Raw genomic sequence first — 24908 nt, 5'->3', positions numbered from 1 at the left:
TTCAAATATGCTCCTGGCTCCCATGTTACAGTCCCTGTAACATACACTTGGTTATGAATAGAGTTTTCTCATCTGTATTAGTTTCTATGCTCCTTAGAAACTATGGTTTTCTATTACCCATTTCCATTCAGATTACTCACTTTCTGGAGCAAGTGACATTTAGCAAAGTCTCAGAAATGATACAGGAAAACTCTTAAATAGTAGAAATTCTTAACGTATGACACCAAAATTAAGTGGTCTGGTGGTTAAACATATTTTGGGTAGAGTGAACAAAATTGAACATATTAGAGCCTTTAAATATACGAATGTAAGTATTCAGACTCTAAAATGAGATTTTCATCATTAAAATATTAAATAATAACACATTAAATAAACTATAATTGAAAGGTGGTATTTTACTTAGAAGATAATCCACAATGAATTTTTTTCTATCTTTATTCCTTGTTAAATGATCTGTTTAGTTTTTCTTTAATTCTTTGTCAATTTCAAAGTATCTACTTAGAAAATGATTACTTGGTTTCTTTTTCTTTATATATTTATATGACGTATCACTTCAGTTTACTTCCACTTGTCAATTTATACTGCCATTTATTGTTATTACTTTTGCACTATTCTCTGTACATTCCTACTCACTCTACCTTGAGTTTCAATCAGGGCTCCATTTCCAATTAGAAGCCAGCTTCACATTTTTGCAGCTCCTAGAATACCCAAAGAAATAAATTGTCCTATTTATCTTCTATACCTTATTAAGAATGACTTCATATTATTTCAACAGCCACACTATTACAGTCTGCCCTAAAACCCACTCTAGCAAAGATTGTGGAGGATGGGATTTCCCTGAGTCCTTAAGCCCAGGATAGATTCCTGTTAACTCTTCAGGCTTTATAGTCTCCTGAGAAGATAAAAACTGAGAGGTACATGAAGAGCCCCATGCATTGGGATAATCTGGATCTGGAGAGCTGACCTCAAACCAGGGATTGTATACTAGAACTGGATTAGTAAATGAAATCTACATACATTAGAAATAACAGTTACACTATAATTATGTTTAATAAGCACTCACTTTATTTGTTTCCAAATCTTTTAATGCTTTACAAGCTTCACAGGTTTTCACAACATTCCCTTTAAGCTTCAGCATCCCTGCTCATAAAATGTTATAAATTAGTATGAATTTGGTACTGTGAACTCAAAGAGTCTAAGTGAAATTCTCACGTCAAAATTTTAGGTAAGGCCATAATCCGTATTTAAATCTAGATCTTATGACTCCTAGTTAATTTCTCTTGCCACTGTATCCTGCTTGGTTCTGATGAAATACCACATCATTTTAATCATTATGAACTTCAGCTTCAGATATGTAAATACAGAGAATCTAAAATTACTGGGCAATGACTTTTACAAAACCTTTGTCTCTCTTTAGGCATTTTGTAGTATCGTGGGGTTTAAATGTGAGTATTTTTTGTACTTTTAATGGGTGAAACAGAGATTGTTTTGGAATCTTTGAGCTATACCTTCCAATGGACCATACTGAAATCACGTGACATTGTAGGGGCTATAATGCTATTGGCTCATGTGGGGATGCAAGAGAAGTAGTAAAAAAAAAAAGTTTCCAGTGTTTATTTTGTTATGACCTCATTATCATCTAACTGAATTGTTGTGGAAGATCCACTTGGGGGCAAAATGCCAAAAGCTTTTAGGATTAAGTAACATAAGCACCTGCTCTTGTATATGTTTTGTCTTGACCCCATAGATAATAGGGTTAAGAGCGGGAGGAAAAACCACATATATATTGGCAAGAAGAATGTGGATGTAACGAGGGATGTTGTGGCCAAAGCAGTGTATCATGAAGGAAAAGAGGACTGGCAGGTAGAAAGCCAACATAACACAGACGTGAGAGCTACATGTGCTGAGTGCCTTAAGCCGGACATGCCAGGATGGGAGATGGAAGACAGCTCAGAGGATTTGGACACAGGAAAATCCAATCACAGAAAGGTCAATGTATCCCACTGAGAAGGCAATCAATTCATATATAACATTAACTCTAATACTGGCACAAGCTAACTTTGCCAAGCCCATGTGTTCACAATAGGTATGAGGGATAATCCGGACACCACAGAAAGGCAATCTCAGGATGAGAAATACGAATGGAGTCACAAACACCAAAGTCCTGACAATGATGACTATGATCAGAATGGCTATTACCTTGTTGGTAAGGATCATGCTATATCTCGGGGAGTTGCAGATGGCAATATAGCTATCTATGACCGTGACTGTCAGTACTACAGACTCCAGGGCAGTGCATATATGAATGGTATACATCTGCGTGATGTAGGCACCAAACACAATCTCTCCAAGATTAAACCAGAAAATTCCCAGCATCTGGAGAATAGTTGCTGGAAACAAGCCCAGTTCAGTGCAGGCCAACATGGCTAGGAAGTAAAACATGGGTTGGTGGAGGCTCTGTTCAGTCTGTATCACAAACAAGATAGTGATGTTCCCTAGAAGCGCTATTAGATACACTGCAAAGAAGGGGAAGCCAATCTATACATGCACATCCTTCCAGCCCTGGGACCCCCACTAGGAGGAAGGTGGATGGGTGAAACCTTGTGTTGTTTATATGAAGCATATTGGTGGCAATTCCCTACAGGCACATTTCTTGCATGAGTTTTCTTGCTTCCAGTGAGAAACCATAACTTTCTTTCACGGCATGGTGTCTATTTCTTGGAGAAACAGAAAATCCATTCTTTAACTCCATAATACAGCATAAGAGACCTAAAGGGGGAATATGAAATATAGTTAAAAAGACACTCTCATTTTCAAATATTTGCCCCACTTACACAGAAAACCATGCAGAAAGTTTCCAAAATATAGCAATCCTGCACTTCCCATGTTTTTCATCCCTTCAATCTCTAAGAAAAAACTTTCCATATGGCATTAAATTAGCATATACCTATTGCTAATTGTACTTGTTAATCAAAATGTAAAGAGTATCCAAGATGAAGTGTGTGTGTGTGTGTAAAATATCACTGGACTGAGATTGAGGAGGAAATGATAAGAGGAATGATACATTCTTGCAAAGTACATCTGAGAAATTAAGAATATTCTATGTGAAAGGAGACTCAGTAAAGTTGGAGGATTGGTTAGCTGGTGTTTGGATTTGAGATAATAAAATTTTAAAATTAAGACACATAAGGTAACGATTGCATAATTCCAGAAAAACAATGCTCCCTTTTAGAACTTCAAAGACCCTTCACTCACTATGTTATGTTTTGTTTCCTTTCCTGAATAGAAAACACTGGATGCTCTCAGATACTTTGCAGAGCCTTTTATGATTTATGATCTTCTTTTCTGTCTTCTCCATTTTGCGTTATATAAATGGACAATCGCTTCATAGTACCACCTAGGTAGTGGCAATGTAATTGTCTCTATCTTTTTAAAAGATACTGAGGTCAGATACTTGCCTCAGACTGGGGAGAGTCTAGTTTGCATTAATGCTGTAATAGTATCCCTGGTATATTGACGGACAGTAATATATTTAAGTGGGCAGCAGGCTAGTTTACTGTCACAGTTGAGTCTGTCTGGTGTGCCTTGTGGTTGAGTCTGGGTTGTAACTGGCCCTGTGCGATTCTATCTGCAACATAATAGACCTGTGAGGTGCTTGGGTGTGTGCAAATGAGGCTAGGACTTGATTAGAAACTTTGCTGCTACAGGATGTATTCTGTGGTAAGCTCTGGGCCATGGATGGACTATATTGAGTGATTGGGTTTGTCAGATTCGGGAAGTGCCATATCCAGAGCAGTGCCATGGGTTAAGTTACTCTGATGCTCCTTTCAATGCAATGAGTTCTAATATGGTGCTACTAATCTTAAGGAAAAATATTCCTGTGACTTGACTATAATGCAGGCCTAAATAACTGCATTGGAAGTATAGTGGTATGTGTATTGGGGTTTGTATATTCCCAGATTCTGTCCAATTTCATGGTGTGGAATTGCTTCCCAAGATATGTCATGATTCTGCTGAAGGGAGGGAAGATACTTTATGATATGATGTTTTCCTGAGTTGTATTAGAAATCTTTTCTACTTATGGGATTTGAATACAGGAAAGTCAGTGTCACAAAATCAACATACAAAGATCAGTAGCACTTCTACATACCAGTATTCTTCAAGCTGAGAACCAAATCAAGAACTCAAATCCATTTAAAATAGCCACACAAAACTAACATATGTAGAAATACATTTAACCAAGGAGGTAAAAGATCTCTACAAGGAGAACTAAAAAACTTTGATGAAATAAATCACAGATAACACAAACTAATGGAAAGACATTTCATACTTTTGATCTGGAATTATTTTCTAGTTTTTATCTGAGGATATTTCCTTTGTCACTATAGGCTTCAAAGCGATCCAAAATATCCCCTCACATATTCCACAAGAACAGTGCTAGCAAACTGCTCCATGAAAGAGTGGTGTAACTCTGTGAGATGAATTCACACATCACAAAGCAATTTCTCAGAAAGCTTGTTTCCAGTTTGTATCTGAGGATATTTCCTTTTTCAACATAGTCCTCAGTGCCCTCCCGAATACCCCACTACAGATTCCGTGAAAACAGTGTTAGCAAACTGCTCAATAAAAGAGTGGTGTCACGCTGTGAGATGAGTTTACACCTCACAAACAGTTTCTCCAAAGGCTTCTCTCCAGTTTTTATCTGAGATTAATTCCTTTTTCACTATGGTACTCAATATAGTACTCAAAGGGATAATGCTCACAATATCCCATTGCAGATTCTATGACAACAGTGTTAGGAAACCGCTTTATGAAAAGAAAGGTGTAACTCTGAGAGATGAATTCACACAGCACAAAGCCGTTTCTCAGAAAGCTCCCTTCTAGCTTTATCTGATTATAGTGCCTTTGTAACCATAGGCTTCAAAGTGATCCAAAATATCCCTTCTCAGATTCCACAAAAAAAGTGCTAGCAAACTGCTGCATGAAAGAGTGATGTAAGTCTGTGAGATGAATTCACACTCACAAAGCAGTTTCTCAGAAAGCTTCTTTCCACTTTTCATCAGATGATATTTCCGTTTTCACAATACTCCTCAATGCGCTCCAGAATATCCCACTGCAGATTCTGGGAAATCAGTGTTAGCAAACTGCTCAATGAAAGAGTGGTGTGACTCTGTGAGAAGAATTCACACATCACAAAGCAGTTTCTCAGAAAACTTGTTTCTAGTTTTTATCTGAGGATATTTCCTTTGTCACCATAGGCTCCAAGCCATCCAAAATATATCCCCTCTCAGATTCCACAAAAACAATGCTGGCAATCTGCTCCATGAAAGAGTAGTGTAACTCTGTGACATGAATTCATACATCACAAAGCAGTTTCTTAGAAAGCTTCTTTCTGGTTTTAATCTGAGGCTATTTCCTTTTCCACCATGGGCTTCAATGCAATCCAAAGTATCCCTTCTCAGATTCCATAGAAGCAGTGCTAACAAACTCCTCCAGTAAAAGAATGATGTAGCTCTGTGAGATGAATTCACACATCACAAAGCCGTATCTCAGAAAGCTCCTTTCTAGTTTTTATCTGAGGATATTTCCTTTGCCACCATGGCCTTCAAAGCGACCAAAAATATCCTTTCTCAGATTACACAAGAAGTGCTAGCACACAGCTCCACAAAAGAGTGGTGTAACTCTGTGAGATGAAATCCCACATCACAAAGCAGTTTCTCAGAAAGCTCCTTTCAAGTTTTTATCTGAGGACATTTCCCTTTTCACCATTGGCCTCAATGCCCTGCCAAATATCCCATTGCAGATTCCACTAAAATAGTGTTAGCAAACTGCTCAATGAAAGAGAAGTGTAACTCTCTGAGATGAATTTACACATCACAAAGCAGTTTCTCCAAAGTCTTCTCTCCAGTTTTTATCTGATGATATTTCCTTTTTCACCATAGCACTCAATGCGCTCGCAATATCCCATTGCAGGTTAAACGAAAACAGTGTTAGTAAACTGTTCCATGAAAGATGGTTTCACTTTGTGAGATGAATTCACACATCACAAGCAGTTTCTCAGAAAGCTTCCTTCCTGTTTTTAATCTGAGGATATTTCCTACTTAAACACAGGCCTCAATGCTCTCCCGTATATCTCATTGCAGATTCCGCGAACACACGTTAGCAAACTTCTCAATGAAAACCACTGTGTAACTCTGTGAGATAAATTCACACTTCACAAAGCAGTCTCTCAGAAAGTTTCTTTCTAGTTTTTATCTGAGGTTATTTCCTTTGTCACAATAGACTTCAAAGTGATCCAAAACATCCCTTCACATATTCCACAAGAACAGTGCTAGCAAACTGCTCCATGAAAGAGTGGTGTAACTCTGTGAGATGAATTCACACAGCACAAAGCACTTTCTCAGAAACTTGTTTCTAGTTTGTATCTGAGGATGTTTCCTTTTTCAACATAGTCCTCAATGCCTTCCCGAATATCCCACTGCAGATTCCACGAAAACAGTGTTAGCAAACTGCTCAGTAGAAGAGTGGTGTAACTCTGTGAGATGAATGTATGCCTCACAAAAGTTTCTCTGAAGGCTTCTCTCCAGGTTTATCTGAGGATAATTCCTTGTTAACCATAGGACTCAATGCGCTCACAATATTCCATTGCAGATTCCACGACAACGGTGTTGGGAAATTGCTCCATGAAAAGAAAGGTGTAACTCTGAGAGATGAATTCACACAGCACAAAGCCGTTTCTCAGAAAGCTCCCTTCTAGCTTTATCTGATTATATTGCCTTTGTCACCATAGGCTTCAAAGTGATCCAAAACACCTCTTCTCAGATTCCACAAAAAACAGTGCTAGAAAACTGCTCCATAAAAGAGTGATGTAACTCTGTGAGATGAATTCACACTCACAAAGCAGTTTCTGAGAAAGCTTCTTTCTACTTTTCATCAGATGATATTTCCATTTTCACCATACTCCTCTATGCACTCCAGAATATCCCACTGCAGATTCTGTGAAATCAGTGTTAGCAAGCTGCTCAATGAAAGAGTGGTGTGAGTTTGTGAGAAGAATTCACACGTCACAAAGCAGTTTCTCAGAAAGCTTGTTTCCAGTTTTTATCTGAGGATATCTCCTTTGTCACCATAGGCTGCAAGCCATCCAAAATATCCCTTCTCAGATTCCACAAAAACAATGCTGGCAATCTGCCCCATGAAAGAGTAGAATTAATCCAGGTGTCCATCAATGGTAGATTGGATTTTAAAAAGTGGTACATATACACACCATGGAATACTATGCAGCCATGAAAAGAATGAAATCATATTCTTTGCAGCAATTGAGATGGAGCCAAAGGTCATAATTCTAAGCAAATTAACACAGGAAAAGAAACTCAAATAATGCATGTTCTCAATTATAAATGGAAGTTAAACAACACATGGACATATATATGGGAACAATAGTCACTGTGGACTATTAGAGGCTGGAGGGAAGAAGTAGGTCGAAAAACTGCCTTTTGGGTACTATGTTCACTATCTGAGTGATGGAATTCATACCCCAAACCTTAACATCCTGCAACAGTCCCATGTAACGAACCTGTACAAGTATCCCCTGTATCTGAAATAAGAGTTGAAATTTATTGTGTATTTCAAAATAGCTAAAAGAGAGGATTTTTAATGTTGTCACCACAAAGAATCAAGAAACATTTGGGTGACAGACATGCTAATTATCATGATTTGATAATTTTATAATGTACATATATATCAAAACATCACAATTCACCCCATAATAAATACCATTATTATTTATCAACTAAAATTTTAATAAAACTTTTCAATTTGGTGCCAGGACAACAGGATATGCACATGATAAAAGAGGGAAGTTTTACGTGTGCAGGTGCTCACGTCTGTAATCCCAGCAATTTGTGTGGCCGAAGTGGGGAGATCACGAGGCCAGGAGATTGAGACCATTTTGGCCAACATGGTGAAACCTTGTCTCTACTAAAATACAAAAAATTAGCCAGGTGTAGAGGCACGTGCCTGTAATCCCAGCTACTTGGGAGGCTGAAGCAGGGGAATCACTTGAATCCAGGAGGTGGAGGTTGCAGTGAGCTGAGATTGCACCGCTGCATGCCAGTCTGGCAACAGAGCAAGGACCTGTCTCAAAAAAAAAAAAAAAGTAAAGTTGCACCCTTAACACTATATATATACAAAAATTAAATTTAAAAGAATCAAAAAATTAAACATAACTAAAACAATGAAACTCTTAGAATAAAACATAGGGGGGCGGAGCAAGATGGCCGAATAGGAACAGCTCCAGTCTCCAACTCCCAGCGCGAGCGACACAGAAGACCGGTGATTTCTGCATTTTCAACTGAGGTACTGGGGTCATCTCACTAGGGAGTGCCGGACAATCGGTGCTGGTCAGCTGCTGCAGCCTGACCAGCGAGAGCTGAAGCAGGGCGAGGCATCGCCTCACCTGGAAGCGCAAGGGGGAAGGGGATCCGTTTTCCTAGCCAGGGGAACTGAGACACACAACACCTGGAAAATCGGGTAACTCCCACCCCAATACAGCGCTGTAAGCATACAGGCACACCAGGAGAATATATCCCAATCCTGGCCGGGAGGGTCCCACGCCCACGAAGCCTCCCTCACTGCTAACACAGCAGTCTGCGGCGATCTATCCGCAAGGCAGCAGCGAGGCTGGGGGAGGGGCGCCTGCCATTGCTGAGGCTTAAGTAGGTAAACAAAGCCACTGGGAAGCTCGAACTGGGTGGAGCTCACAGCAGCTCAAGGAAGCCTGCCTGTCTCTGTAGTCTCCACCTCTGGGGACAGCGCACAGCTGAAGACCAACAGGGGAAGTAGCGGGAGAGGGTGTAGACGCGAACGACTCTGTCTGACAGCTTTGGGGAGAGCCGTGGATCTCCCAACGCGGAGGTTGAGATCTGAGAACGGACAGACTGCCTGCTCAGGTGTGTCTCTGACCCCTGAGTAGCCTAGCTGGGAGAAATCCCCCACTAGGGGCAGTCTGACACCCCACACCTCACAGGGTGGAGTACACCCCTGAGAGGAAACTTCCAAAGGAAGAATCAGACAGGTACACTCGCTGTTCAGCAATATTCTATCTTCGGCAACCTCTGCTGCTGATACCCAGGCAAACAGGGTCTGAAGTGCACCTCAAGCAATCTCCAACAGACCAACAGACAGTCCTTCTGACTGTCAGAAGGAAAACTATCAAACAGGAAGGACACCTATACCAAAACCCCATCAGTACGTCACCACCATCAAAGAACAGAGACAGATAAAACCACAAAGATGGGGAAGAAGCAGGGCAGAAAAGCTGGAAATTCAAAAAATAAGAGCGCATCTCCCTCTGCGAAGGAGCGCAGCCCATCGCCAGCAACGGATCAAAGCTGGTCAGAGAATTACTTGGACGAGAGGAGAGAAGAAGGCTTCAGTCCATCAAACTTCTCAGAGCTAAAGGAGGAATTACGTACCCAGCGCAAAGAAACTAAAAATCTTGAAAAAAGAGTGGAAGAATTGACAGCTAGACTAAATAATGCAGAGAAGATCATAAACGAAATGACAGAGATGAAAACCATGACACGAGAAATACGTGACAAATGCACAAGCTTCAGTAACCGACTCGATCAACTGGAAGAAAGAGTATCAGCGATTGAAGATCAAATGAATGAAATGAAGCGAGAAGAGAAACCAAAAGAAAAAAGAAGAAAAAGAAATGAGCAAAGCCTGCAAGAAGTATGGGATTATGTAAAAAGACCAAATCTACGTCTGATTGGTGTGCCGGAAAGTGAGGGGGAAAATGGAACCAAGTTGGAAAACACTCTTCAGGATATCATCCAGGAGAACTTCCCCAACCTAGTAGGGCAGGCCAACATTCAAATTCAGGAAATACAGAGAACGCCACAAAGATACTCCTCCAGAAGAGCAACTCCAAGACACATCATTGCCAGATTCACCAAAGTTGAAATGAAGGAAAAAATCTTAAGGGCAGCCAGAGAGAAAGGTCGGGTTACCCACAAAGGGAAGCCCATCAGACTAACAGCAGATCTCTCGGCAGAAACTCTACAAGCCAGAAGAGAGTGGGGGCCAATATTCAACGTTCTTAAAGAAAAGAATTTTAAACCCAGAATTTCATATCCAGCCAAACTAAGTTTCATCAGTGAAGGAGAAATAAAATCCTTTACAGATAAGCAAATGCTTAGAGATTTTGTCACCACCAGGCCTGCCTTACAAGAGACCCTGAAGGAAGCCCTAAACATGGAAAGGAACAACCGATACCAGCCATTGCAAAAACATGCCAAAATGTAAAGACCATCGAGGCTAGGAAGAAACTGCATCGACTAATGAGCAAAATAACCTGTTAATATCATAATGGCAGGATCAAGTTCACACATAACCATATTAACCTTAAATGTTAATGGACTAAATGCTCCAATTAAAAGACACAGACTGGCAAACTGGATAAAGAGTCAAGACCCATCAGTCTGCTGTATTCAGGAGACCCATCTCACATGCAGAGACATACATAGGCTCAAAATAAAGGGATGGAGGAAGATCTACCAAGCAAATGGAGAACAAAAAAAAAGCAGGGGTTGCAATCCTTGTCTCTGATAAAACAGACTTTAAACCATCCAAGATCAAAAGATACAAAGAAGGCCATTACATAATGGTAAAGGGATCAATTCAACATGAAGAGCTAACTCTCCTAAATATATATGCACCCAATACAGGAGCACCCAGATTCATAAAGCAAGTCCTTAGAGACTTACAAAGAGACTTAGACTCCCATACAATAATAATGGGAGACTTCAACACTCCACTGTCAACATTAGACAGATCAACGAGACAGAAAGTTAACAAGGATATCCAGGAATTGAACTCATCTCTGCACCAAGCGGACCTAATAGACATCTGTAGAACTCTCCACCCCAAATCAACAGAATATACATTCTTCTCAGCACCACATCGCACTTATTCCAAAATTGACCACATAATTGGAAGTAAAGCACTCCTCAGCAAATGTACAAGAACAGAAATTATAACAAACTGTCTCTCAGACCACAGTGCAATCAAACTAGAACTCAGGACTAAGAAACTCAATCAAAACCGCTCAACTACATGGAAACTGAACAACCTGCTCCTGAATGACTACTGGGTACATAACGAAATGAAAGCGGAAATAAAGATGTTCTTTGAAACCAATGAGAACAAAGATACAACATACCAGAATCTCTGGGACACATTTAAAGCAGTGTGTAGAGGGAAATTTATAGCACTAAATGCCCACAAGAGAAAGCAGGAAAGATCTAAAATTGACACTCTAACATCACAATTAAAAGAACTAGAGAGGCAAGAGCAAACACATTCAAAAGCTAGCAGATGGCAAGAAATAACTAAGATCAGAGCAGAAATGAAGGAGATAGAGACACAAAAAACCCTCCAAAAAATCAATGAATCCAGGAGTTGGTTTTTTGAAAAGATCAGCAAAATTGACAGACCGCTAGCAAGGCTAATAAAGAAGAAAAGAGAGAGGAATCAAATAGACGCAATAAAAAATGATAAAGGGGATATCACCACTGACCCCACAGAAATACAAACTACCATCAGAGAATACTATAAATGCCTCTACGCAAATCAACTAGAAAATCTAGAAGAAGTGGATAAATTCCTGGACACTTACACTCTCCCAAGGCTAAACCAGGAAGAAGTTGAATCCCTGAATAGACCAATAGCAGGCTCTGAAATTGAGGCAACAATTAATAGCCTACCCACCAAAAAAAGTCCAGGACCAGATGGATTCACAGCTGAATTCTACCAGAGGTACAAGGAGGAGCTGGTACCATTCCTTCTGAAACTATTCCAATCAATAGAAAAAGAGGGAATCCTCTCTAACTCATTTTTTGAGGCCAACATCATCCTGATAACAAAGCCTGGCAGAGACACAACAAAAAAAGAGAATTTTAGACCAATATCCCTGATGAACATTGATGCAAAAATCCTCAATAAAATACTGGCAAACCAGATTCAACAGCACATCAAAAAGCTTATCCACCATGATCAAGTGGGCTTCATCCCTGGGATGCTAGGCTGGTTCAACATTCGCAAATCAATAAACGTAATCCAGCATATAAACAGAACCAAAGACAAGAACCACATGATTATCTCAATAGATGCAGAAAAAGCTTTTGACAAAATTCAACAGCCCTTCATGCTAAAAACGCTCAATAAATTCGGTATTGATGGAACGTACCTCAAAATAATAAGAGCTATTTATGACAAACCCACAGCTAATATCATACTGAACGGGCAAAAACTGGAAAAATTCCCTTTGAAAACTGGCACAAGACAGGGATGCCCTCTCTCACCACTCCTATTCAACATAGTGTTGGAAGTTCTGGCTAGGGCAATCAGGCAAGAGAAAGAAATCAAGGGTATCCAGTTAGGAAAAGAAGAAGTCAAATTGTCCCTGTTTGCAGATGACATGATTGTATATTTAGAAAACCCCGTTGTCTCAGCCCAAAATCTCCTTAAGCTGATAAGCAACTTCAGCAAAGTCTCAGGATACGAAATTAATGTGCAAAAATCACAAGCATTCTTATACACCGGTAACAGGCAAACAGAGAGCCAAATCAGGAATGAACTTCCATTCTCAATTGCTTCAAAGAGAATGAAATACCTAGGAATCCAACTTACAAGGGATGGAAAGGACCTCTTCAAGGAGAACTACAAACCACTGCTCAGTGAAATAAAAGAGGACACTAACAAATGGAAGAACATACCATGCTCATGGATAGGAAGAATCAATATCATGAAAATGGCCATACTGCCCAAGGTAATTTATAGATTCAATGCCATCCCCATCAAGCTGCCAATGAGTTTCTTCACAGAATTGGAAAAAACTGCTTTAAAGTTCATATGGAACCAAAAAAGAGCCCACATTGCCAAGATAATCCTAAGTCATAAGAACAAAGCTGGAGGCATCATGCTACCTGACTTCAAACTATACTACAAGGCTACAGTAACCAAAACAGCATGGTACTGGTACCAAAACAGAGATATAGACCAATGGAACGGAACAGAGTCCTCAGAAATAATACCACACATCTACAGCCATCTGATCTTTGACAAACCTGAGAGAAACAAGAAATGGGGAAAGGATTCCCTATTTAATAAATGGTGCTGGGAAAATTGGCTAGCCATAAGTAGAAAGCTGAAACTAGATCCTTTCCTTACTCCTTATACCAAAATTAATTCAAGACGGATTAGAGACTTAAATGTTAGACCTAATACCATAAAAACCCTAGAAGAAAACCTAGGTTGTACCTTTCAGGACATCTGCATGGGCAAGGACTTAATGTCTAAAACACCAAAGGCAATGGCAGCAAAAGCCAAAATTGGAAAATGTGATCTAATTAAACTAAAGAGCTTCTCCACAGCAAAAGAAACTACTACCAGAGTGAACAGGCAACCTACAGAATGGGAGAAAAGTTTTGCAATCTACTCATCTCACAAAGGGCTAGTATCCAGAATCTACTATGAACTCAAACAAATTTACAAGAAAAAAGCAAACAGCCCCATCAAAAAGTGGGGAAAGGATATGAACAGACATTTCTCAAAAGAAGACATTCATACAGCCAACAGACACATGAAAAAATGCTCATCATCACTGGCCATCAGAGAAATGCAAATCAAAACCACAATGAGATACCATTTCACAGCACTTAGAATGGCAATCATTAAAAAGTCAGGAAACCACAGGTGCTGGAGATGATGTAGAGACATAGGAACACTTTTACACTGTTGGTGGGATTGTAAACTAGTTCAACCATTATGGAAAACAGTATGGCGATTTCTCAAGGATCTAGTACTACATATACCATATAACCCAGCCATCCCACTACTGGGTATGTACCAAAGGATTATAAATCATGCTGCTATAAAGACACATGTACACGTATGTTTTTTGTGGCACTATTCACAATAGCAAAGACTTGGAATCAACCCAAATGTCCATCAGTGACAGACTGGATGAAGAAAATGTGGCACATATACACCATGGAATATTATGCAGCCATAAAAAAGGATGAGTTTGTGTCCTTTGCAGGGACATGGATGTAGCTGGAAACCATCATTCTTAGCAAACTATCACAAGAACAGAAAACCAAACACCGCATGTTCTCACTCATAGGTGGGAACTGAACAATGAGATCACTTGGACTCGGGAAGGGGAACATCACACATCGGGGCCTGTCATGGGGAGGGGGGAGGGGGGAGGAATTGCACTGGGAGTTATACCTGATATAAATGACGAATTGATGGGTGCTGACGAGTTGATGGGTGCAACACACCAACATGGCACGAGTATACATATGTAGCAAACCTGCACGTTATGCACATGTACCCTAGGACTTAAAGTATAATAAAAAAAACAAAAGAATTGCCACACGTACCCCAGCTTTCAGCAATCACCACCTTTATCAGTCACTGAGGCAAAACCCTCCACCAGCATAATTGCTGAAGGCTCAGATGACTATCAGCATTTTAAAAGCAGTAAACTAGTTTTCATTAAAAAAAAAAAAAAAAAGAAAAATCATGATTATCTTGGTATTGAGTAACTGGTAGATCATATGCACATTAATTAGACAAATGTGGTATTAACTGTCCTAGGACTTGCTGTATTTCACATACAGTGCTAAGTAATGAAACATATTCACTAAATTTCCTTCACAAAATAAAATTCTATGACACTAATAATCTTGGGATGAGTTTGGAGGGCATAGTGTTTGATAACATTTTTAAGTATACAAAGCATCTTCAGAGGAATGATCCTCTAGAGATATCTTTAAGATAAAAAGGTTATTGTTGCAGTTTTGCAAATTAGATTAAATGAGACCATGGGGCTTACACAGTGCAACTGTGTAGCTAAATCAGATTCCAACTGAGGTTTTCTTTCTTCAAGTCCTTTTAGTTGGTCTTAAAATCATTAATTAAGTAATTTAAACATTTTCTCTTCTCAGAATTTCAAACTAAATAAATGTGCCTACCTGGAAAAAAAATAATAATTTAAAAATTAATTACATTTTTCTATACTAATAGTAAAAAATTGATAAATTAAAATCTTGAAAATTATATATTTTTAAATGGCATCACAAAACATCAGATGCTTTGACCTAACTCTAACAAATTGATATGCAAAACTTCTAAATGAAAGCATAATAATCCTGCAAAGGAACTTTTTAAATACATAAATACATGACAAGATATACCTAGTTCACGATTTGGAATAATCAGTAACCTTTTAAAAACATTCTCTATAATTGAACTATGTATTCAGTGCAATAAATACTTCAATGAACTTGTTTGCTTATTTGTCCTCTTGTTTTTGTTTTCTCAGTTTTTATATATATTTCTTTTTTTTTAAATTTTTTTGACATGGAGTTTCGCTCTGTTGCCCAGGCTGGAGTGCAGTGGTGTCATCTCGGTTCACTGCAAGCTCCACCTCCTGGGTTCATGCCCTTCTCCTGCCTCAGCCTCCTGAGTAGCTGGGACTACAGGTGCCCGCCACCTCGCCCAGCTAATTTTTTGTATTTTTAGTAGAGATGGGGTTTCACCGTGTTAGCCAGGATGGTCTCAATCTCCTGACCTCATGATCCACCCACCTCGGCCTCCCAAAGTGCTGGGATGACAGGCGTGAGTCACCATACCTGGCCTATATATTTTAAAAGAAATTGGCTTGACAATCCTGAAGAACAAAATTTTACAATTTATATTACTATATTCCATAATTTATTTTATAGCATGACTTATGAAAATTGTGAAATACTTGTACAAGAACAGACAACAAGCAGGACAACATAGTCCAAACACAAAAATACACATGTATAAATGCATAATTTATGACAAACTGTACCACAAAATACTGGAAAATTCATAGGCTTTTTAATAAATGAAGCAAGATCAAATGAATAGCAAATGTAAATCAATTATATACCGAAAACCAATTGCCTCTATGTCACTGCCCTACAATGTGATAGTTAATATCCTCTCAAGGGGTTAATCTTGATAACGTGAGCAAGATGGACTACCAAATTGTTCCAGCTCTCGGTTGCCTCACACAGATAGCCAGAACAATGAATAAACAACTACATTTTAATGAAAGTAACTGAAGGAGAGTGCTAGTTTGTGAGAACCCTGGCTCCACAGCCACTCCAAGCCACTACAATTCCAGCCCAGCACTACTGCTGCAGCTTACTGGTCATGTCAAATCCGAGGGATACTGTCAGCTGAGTCCCCTCATTGTGAGAAAAATTAAAAATAGGAGGACCCCAAAAGCTTAACACTAAGGACATAAACAAACTGTACCACCACTACTGCTGTGCTACTACAAACTTCTATAGTCTTAGCCACTGAGGCACCTGCAATTATTGCTGACATATTAAACTCAGCTCAGGAAGCTGCACAGAGACTATACTACACCTGTTTGGAAACAGAGTCACCACACTCTTCCCAACTGGCACACTAAAATCCAACTGCAGGTGATAGTTGTCCTCTACAAAAACCACTTTGGAAAGTTTGGAGATAAGTGTTCCACCAGATACACAGGCATCAATACAGAGACACAAGAAACGTGAAAAGGCAAAGAAATATGATACCACCAAAGGAACAAAACACTGTAGCAATGGACTCCAGTAAAAAGAAAATCAACAAATTGCCAAAAAATAAAAATAAAAACAATGATGCTGAGAAGACTCAGAAAAATACAAGAAAATACAGCATAGACAATTCAATAAAATCAGGAAAATAATTCATGAAACAAATGAGAAATTCAACAGAAGATAGAAATCATAAAAATCAAATAGAAATCCTGTAGCTGAAAAATTCAGTGAATAAGTTTTCAAATTACAATAGAGAGATTCAATAACAGACTTGGTCAAGCAGAAGAAAGAATCTGTTGACAGGTTGTTTGAAATAAGTCAGAGAAAAACAAAAGAAGGATTAAAGAAAAGTACAGAAATAATGGTGTCCCTTAATGGGACACCATTAAATAAACAAATATTTATATTATGAGAATTCTAGAAGGAGAAGAGAAAGAAAAGGACAAAGGAAACCTACTTAATAAAATAATAGCTGAAAACTTTCAAAATGTGAAGAGAGATACAGATATCCAGATCCAAAAGCTCAAAATCCCCCAAGTAAATTCTACTCAAGAAGATCCTCCCTGAGGCATTATAAAGTCAAATTGTCAAAAGTCCAAGACAAAAAGTGTCTAGGTCTTTGGACTATTTGGCATGAGGAAATAGTGAAAATAGTGGGAAAATACATCCAATCCCTCAACACTTTTCAGGAGAAGTAATGTCCTTAGAGAACAACTGGGATTCTGTTTCAAAAGGAAGAGAAACCGAATATCAGAAGTGGTTTAAGGCCAAAAATAATATCACTGCTAATAAAAAAAATTGATTCCAGAAGTCACAGTGAAATAATCTTGGGAATAGGAGGGGGTAGATACAGTGACCGGTTAGGAGATATATGATTATTGATATTATGACCCTAACAGAACTAGAATTTTTATGTTTTAAAAATAATGTAATTCAATAATGCCAGAGCACCTCTTACAGTCAAAGCACTATACTAGGTGAACTGAAGGATAAAGTTGACTTAAACATCACTGTAATATCAATCCATAAAATAATGGAAGAGAAAAAACACAAACCCAACACAAAAGAAAATTTGCCTGTTATAATAGTGACACACTCTGATATTGAGAATACAAAAGACAAAGATTTTATCAGATTGATTCATATGAAAGATCATTAAGAAGTATAGGACAATTGAGAAAGTGCTGAAGCAAAGTAGAAATGAGAGGTAGTTATTTTATATGGAGGACTTTTGATTATCAAAGACAGGATGTGTGTTTGGGAGTCATATAGTACAATGAAAGTATAAAAGGTGGATTGGATATTGAGTGAAGGAATTTGGCAACAATGGTGTTTGCTCTTTATTACATAAAGTCTGCAGTATACAATGGAGAATGTATGGGTCATGGGAGGAATTTTAAGCAGAAATTGGATACAGTCAGACTTGACTTGGGAAGATAAATATGGATACAATAAGGAAGATGGACACAATGAGGGAGAAATAGGAACCTAGGGAGTTACTTTCTCATTAATCAAAAGAGAAGTAATGAACACAAGAACGTGGCAGATCAAACCAGAATTTCTCTCGGACCATAGACAGCATTACTATTTCTGTGCTAACAACTCAAAATAGTCCGAATTTAGAAGGCAAAAAATACCAACTAATTGTCTTTGTACTCATTTTTTCCTCAGTCGATTTCTTTTTGTGTGTGTGTGTGTGTTTATAAAAGTTTTTATTTTTTCTTCACCTTTTTTTGCTTGCATTTTTTATTGTGGTAAAAAACACATAACAAACTAACAATCTTAACTATTTTTAAGTGTACAGTTCAATAGTGTTAAGTATATTTACATTATTGTGCAACCGAACTCTAGAATTTTTTTATCCTGTAACACTCAGACTCTGTACCCACTAAACACTAATAATTCCCTTTTTCTCTTCTCTCCAGCCCTTGCTAAACACATTTCTGCTGTTTCTTTTCTACAATTTGACTATTTTAAATATTTCATAAAACCTAATATAAAAATGAGAAAATGACTTGAATAGAAAATTCTCCAAAGAAGATATATGAATAGCCAATAAATACTTGAAAAGATGCTCTTCTTCACTAATCATCAGGAAAATGCAAATCAAAACAATGAGACATCAACTCATACTCACTAGAATGGCCACTATCAAAAGAGAAGAATGTAAGTGTTGAGCATATGGAGAGCCTTTGTGCACTGGTGATGGGAATGTAAAATGGTGTAGGTAGTACAGAGAGCAAGCTGTAAGGAGATACTACTAAAATTAAAAATACAATTAGAATATGATTCAATAATCCCACTTCTGGATATATATTTAAACAAAATTCAAAGTAGGATCTTAAAGATAAATTTTCACCTATGTTCATGAAAGCATCATTTATAATAGACAAGGGGTAGAGTGGAAACAATCCAAATGTCTATTGACAATGAATGGAAAGTGAAAAATGCTATATACATAAAATGGAGTATTATGAAATCTTTAAAAAAAAAAAAGAATATTGTGTCACATGCCACAACACAGGTGAGCCATTAGGGCATTATGCTAAGCAAAATATGCCAGTTGCAAAAGGACAAATACTGTATGAGTCCCCTCAGTCTATTTCTAACTATAGTCAGGAAAACCATTCTCTGTAGCATGTCCTGGTAGTACTATCAGGTCTACTTTATCATCATTAAGGAAGGGAGCCTCTCAGGAAACACTACTTCTGCTCTGGCTAGAAAGGACAATATAATAAGTTTTATAAGGAAAAGGTAGAATTTTCTTCACCTTCTGCCAAAAGAGCTGAAACACATACAAGTCTCTCTTCACAGACTGTATCCATTCACCATTAGTTATAGACTGAGAAGGAGAATCTTGGTGGGTTGGAAGAAAGTTGCTGCCATTATCTATAGGCATGCACACTGCCAATAAACAGAGTTGTACTAATTTGTCTTTTGAGATGTCTTCTCCTTCATCTTTTGAAGCCTCAATTGTAACAGCTGTGAAACTACATCAGGATTTACACAAACATATTAAAACAGAAAGGTTGCTGAGAACAGTTTCATGGTCACACTGTGAAGACTTAATGGTACAAAATCAATGCTTTCATGGCTCCTTAGGGAAGCAGAATTAACATCATCCCCAAAACAGGTTCCTCTCTGTTCAGGATATTTTCCTTCCCATCCTTTCATAACACATCTGCTCCCCTGAGCTAAGGAGTTAAGATGTTTCTCTGCAGATGCAGTAAAGAGGAATAAAGACTTACTAAGACTTAATGACCCTCGAGTCCATGTTTCCGCCCAGAGGATTCTGAAGACTAGGCTCAGGGATTCTGGGACATTCCTGGTCATAAGGATGCTCTCACTCACTATAAAGTTTTCTCCACGTTACCAGGCAGGCTTGTTGCTCAGAGGCTTGAAGGGGAACCTAATCGCCATCTTCAAGAACCTGGGCTCATGTTGCAGTTCTGCTCCAAGTAAGGTCTAGGAGAAGAAATATTAGAGAGGTAAGAATGCTTGTGCAGGAGAAGTGAGAAGATACAGAGGAGAGGAGAGCAAATGACGATAGAAGAAGCCAGATTTTTCCACTTTTCTGAGGAATTATCCCAAGCACCATTGCACCATTCTTTTCACAGAGGAACACAACAGAGCGCATGGGATTGGAACAGACATCCATAAGTGAGGGCAATTGTGTACCAATTAGTAATGCACATAATTTCTGTCTCTATCTCTCTCTCTCTCCTCACTCTCCACCCCCCTCTCTTACAAACACACACATACACACACACTCTAACAGAGTACACTGTTCACAGCTGAAACACCACAAATCCAGTCATATAGTAGTATGGCAATACTTGTCAATAAGACAAAAGGATGTTACTGCAGACTTCATTTATATGTGTGTATTTAAGGTGGTGGGGGGTATCACTTATGTCAATATTCAAATAAAATTACATAGGTGTTAACATATTTGGTCTGTACAGTTTTATTCTCTATTTCCCTCATTGTCTGAGTGAATTCAATATTGCCAATTTTAACTTGGTTCCCTGTATCCCTCCTACTTTATGGAACCATACCCAAGCCATTTTTATTGTAAGCACAATACACCTGCTAGATCAGCTAGATCAGTTGGACTGAACCGTCAATGGCACAGTTATAGAAGAGCCTGAATAAAGGTCTTTATCCACTTTGTCCATTCATCAACTACTTTGGTCTCACCAAGCTTGGGAAAGCTGTAAGAATAAGGGGAGAAAATTGTTTCCTTTCTAAATGGCAGTATTGGGTAATATTTGTATCCATAAAAATCTAGAGATAAATATTAATGTCTGACTCTATGCTGTTTCTTTACTTTGGCCTCTTCTGATCCATCCATCCTTTATTTAATCTTATGTCCAACTGTGACATAATTTGGACTTATTACAATGAAAGAACTTATTTCTGTTAACAGGTGAATTAGTTTAGCTATCTTGCATTAAATAAAGAAAATATTTGGGAGCGTTAATAAAATAAGTAAATATAATTTGTTGAGGATACACTATGCACTAGCACCTATACAAACATTGGTCTTATTTATCATTAAAATAAACCACATTAGTTATAATTTATCATGTTATTTTTACAGGAGAAAAAAACTAATCTATCTGGTTAAAGTATCTGTCCAAGGGTCTTAAGCAAGTAAATGGTTTAGCAGGTTTTCAAGCCATGTCTGAATAGTTTTAAGGTCCACAGAAGATCTCTATTCTACTACAGTCAGAAAAAAAAAAAATGTAAAAAAGAATCTCAAGTTCAAAATGTGAACTTTGGTGAGCACAATAAGAGAGAAATTGCTAATTATTATGAATTTGTCTTTTCAGATGGACTCCAGTGGGGATCTTTGTCAATGTGCATATCTAGAAAAGAATAAACTTAATAATTTGCCCTCAAAAAATGATCTTGAGGTTATTGGCCATACATTATCTGCTACTGTGGCATAAATTTATGACAGAAAGAAGGCAAGAATTCAGGTAAAACTGTGAGAGGGTGGATGTGGTGGCAGCTTTGAATTGTACTGTCAGAGAAGCGTCTCCTTTGCCACCTCCCTGGGAATGTTTTTCTCAGTTGGCAAAGTATCATGTTAAGACACAACAACCCTTAAGATTGGGCTGACTCTGGATTGTAAATCTCACAACACATCATCCTAGCTATTTCCTCAGACTCTTCCAGGTGAGATCACAAAAACCACAGCCCTCTGGTTTTTCAGCCTGGCATCTTTTCTTCAATACTGGCAAACATTATGTTCTTTTTTCAATTTGCTCTCAGCTCCTTGGGGACCAAGAGATGCTCTTGTTCTTCTCATATAGAATGGGGAATTATTAACCCCTTTGCCTGTGTGCCTCTGCTGTAAAATAGCTACCTGGCAAAGTTATAGGACATCTGGTGTATGCAGCCACATACATAATAAAACATGATTTCTCTCTCTACCCCTATCTCTCCAAACTTCTCTCTCTCTTTCTCTCTCTCTCTGTCACACACACTCACACACAAACAAAAGCACACTTATTATAAACCCCAACTCTGATTCAACTGAATACTGAACAACTGGGAACCAACATTCATGTGGCAGTTTTGAGCATATTACAATGATTACCCCGGTTCTCAACTCTTAGTTGCAGCTATTTTCTTCATAGAAATAAGGCCAGTACATGCAGAAATATTATACAATCCAGGTTACATTCGTTGCTACAGAGTTGTACAGTGTCTTTAGGGACACAAAGTTAAAATAAGGAAATTTTCCCTGTTATTGTCAAGGAAGCAATGAAAAGTCCTTAAAAACATTTTGATTTCAATATTAAAATATGCTAAATATTTATCTGTTTACACCTGAAGTTAGACACAATTTTGGGACATGGGATTTTTTTTTAATATTACTGATCTATGTTATAGATTGCAAGGAAGATAAACATAATTTGGCAGATACATGCAAGGCATTTTAATGGAAGGATATCAGGGAATCAGAATGACAGGATCTTGGAGAAACCAGATTGTTCATGAAGATTGAGAAGCATCAAAACTAGCAATTAATCCATAACAGAAATGCACTGATCAGTTTAGCTGAGTTAAAACCAGGAAAGTTCTAACAGAGACTGATTAACTACACTTAATGTGATGTCACTGTATAAGATCCTTACGCTTATATTATAACAAAACATAGAAAGTGGCAGACAGTAGTACTTCTCCTTTGTACTAGGAATCTGTCACTTCTAGAAATTATTAAGATACTCAAAGAGTTTTAGCTTCCCTGAATTATATCCATAATATTTATATTATTAGACATTAGAGCAAAATTTAAATGTTTAATGTTAAAATAATATTAACAAACTATTTTACAAAAACATATTTGATACTTTTTGTTAAAATCACTATTTTTCAAAAAATTAGTTGTAAGAATGGCATCATTTTCCTTTGCAAATATTTTTATTGTCTAAGTTAAGATAATAGAGCTGAAATCTCATAAATCATTTACAATTTCATTTAATCTATTATGGTAACATCTCATACAACCTCTGGAAAATTTCACTATGTACTTATGAGAGAATGAGAGTGAGAATGGCTAAAAATTTTCTATCATAAAAATAGTTTTGAGCTTGTGAGCTTTTGGAAAGGTACTTAGAAAACTCCAAAGATCTCAAGACCACACTTTGAAGAACACACGGGATGGTGATTTCCCAAAAAGTAAAGAAGGGTTACTTAGGGAAGTAATGGAAGGGAATGCCTTAATATAAATATGCATTGCATTATGAAGTTTTTCCAGTTCTTTCAAATACCTCAAAGATTACAAAACATAAAGCCATGAGCAATATTGCCTATGATGGATCTCGGAACAATAATCTGTGTTGAGAGGCTTCCTCTATTACCCTCTGGAAAGAAGTGAATCGCAAGTGTTTGTAAATTAACCACCTATACCATTACCTCTAGCACACTGATAAGAGTTTTTCTGTTGCTTCAGGAACTTGACAAGGGAGGACCTTAAAGAAATTGAGATCCTTCTTACTTAGAAATTCAGTGACACTTGCTAGGAGAATGCCTTCTATCAATGACACCCACTTCTATCCCCGCTTCTTTCTCCTGCTAGTAATACCAGTACTGGATACTTTACATATGTGGATTGCTTTCCCATTCTGTATTGTATACCTGATTGCTGTTGTGGGGAATATGACCATTCTCTTTGTGATCAAAACCGAACACAGTCTACATCAGCCCATGTTCTACCTCCTAGCCATATTGTCTATGATTGATCTGGGTCTGTCCACATCCACTACCCCCAAAATGCTAGGAATCTTCTGGTTCAACGTCCAAGAGATCAGCTTTGGGAACTGCCTTCTTCAGATGTTCTCTATTCACATGTTTACAGGCATGGAGACTGTTCTGTTGGTGGTCATGGCTTATGACCGCTTTGTTGCCATCTACAACCCTCTCCAATACACCATGATCCTCACTAATAAAACCATCAGTATCCTAGCTTCTGTGGTTGTTGGAAGAAATTTAGTTCTTGTAACCCCATTTGTGTTTCTCATTCTGCGTCCGCCATTCTGTGGGTATAACATCATACCTCACACATACTGTGAGCCCATGGGTCTGGCCCAGTTGGCCTGTGGACCTATCAAGATCAACATAATCTGTGGGCTCATGGTGATTTCTTATAGTTTTGTGGGTGTGATCCTAATTTCTTCTTCCTATGTGCTTATCCTTGGAGCTGTTTTTCGCCTTCCCTCTCAAGATGCCCGACTAAAGGCCTTCTATACCTGTGGTTCTCATGTCTGTGTTATGCTGTGCTTTTACATATCAGTATTTTTTTCTTTTATGACACATCGTTTTGGCCAAAACATTCCCCACTATACCCATATTCCTTTGGCTAACCTGTATGTGGTTGTCCCACCTGCCCTTAACACTGTCATTTATGGAGTCAGGACCAAGCAGTTCCGAGAGCAAGTTGTGAAAATATTTGTACAGAAAGAATAATTATGCAATAAAGTTTGAATAAATATATCTATATACCACCCAAATTATGATCATCTGAGCTTCCTTTTTAATCTTCTGTAACTGTTGGTCATGCTTGTCAGATTTTTTCATTTTGACTGGAAGCGCTTTAGTGTTGACAGATAATGCAAACTTAAACTTTGCTGCCTGTTTCCCCCACTTCTCTCCAGGTACCTGGACAAAGGCTAATTAATGGAGATGGTAACTATGCTGAAGGTTGAGGTGGCTTTGGAGTAAAACTGCTTGTAAACA

General features: G+C 38.2%; 1 protein-coding gene and 1 pseudogene across 1 annotated transcript; one reads left to right on the top strand and one right to left on the bottom strand.

Moving 5' to 3' along the window:
* Positions 1–1635: 1635 nt before the first annotated feature.
* Positions 1636–2629, bottom strand: LOC115893492 (annotated as a pseudogene).
* Positions 2630–23683: 21054 nt separating this feature from the next.
* Positions 23684–24701, top strand: LOC104677518 (olfactory receptor 52E4). Its single transcript, XM_010382567.1, has one exon. The coding sequence runs from the start codon at positions 23700–23702 to the stop codon at positions 24636–24638; it is 939 nt and encodes a 312-aa protein (XP_010380869.1). The 5' UTR covers positions 23684–23699; the 3' UTR covers positions 24639–24701.
* The last annotated feature ends 207 nt before the right edge of the window (positions 24702–24908 follow it).

Source organism: Rhinopithecus roxellana, chromosome 15 (assembly GCF_007565055.1).
Source record: "Rhinopithecus roxellana isolate Shanxi Qingling chromosome 15, ASM756505v1, whole genome shotgun sequence".
NCBI classification, from domain to species: Eukaryota; Metazoa; Chordata; class Mammalia; order Primates; family Cercopithecidae; genus Rhinopithecus; species Rhinopithecus roxellana.
This window is presented reverse-complemented; position numbering and strand designations above follow the sequence as displayed.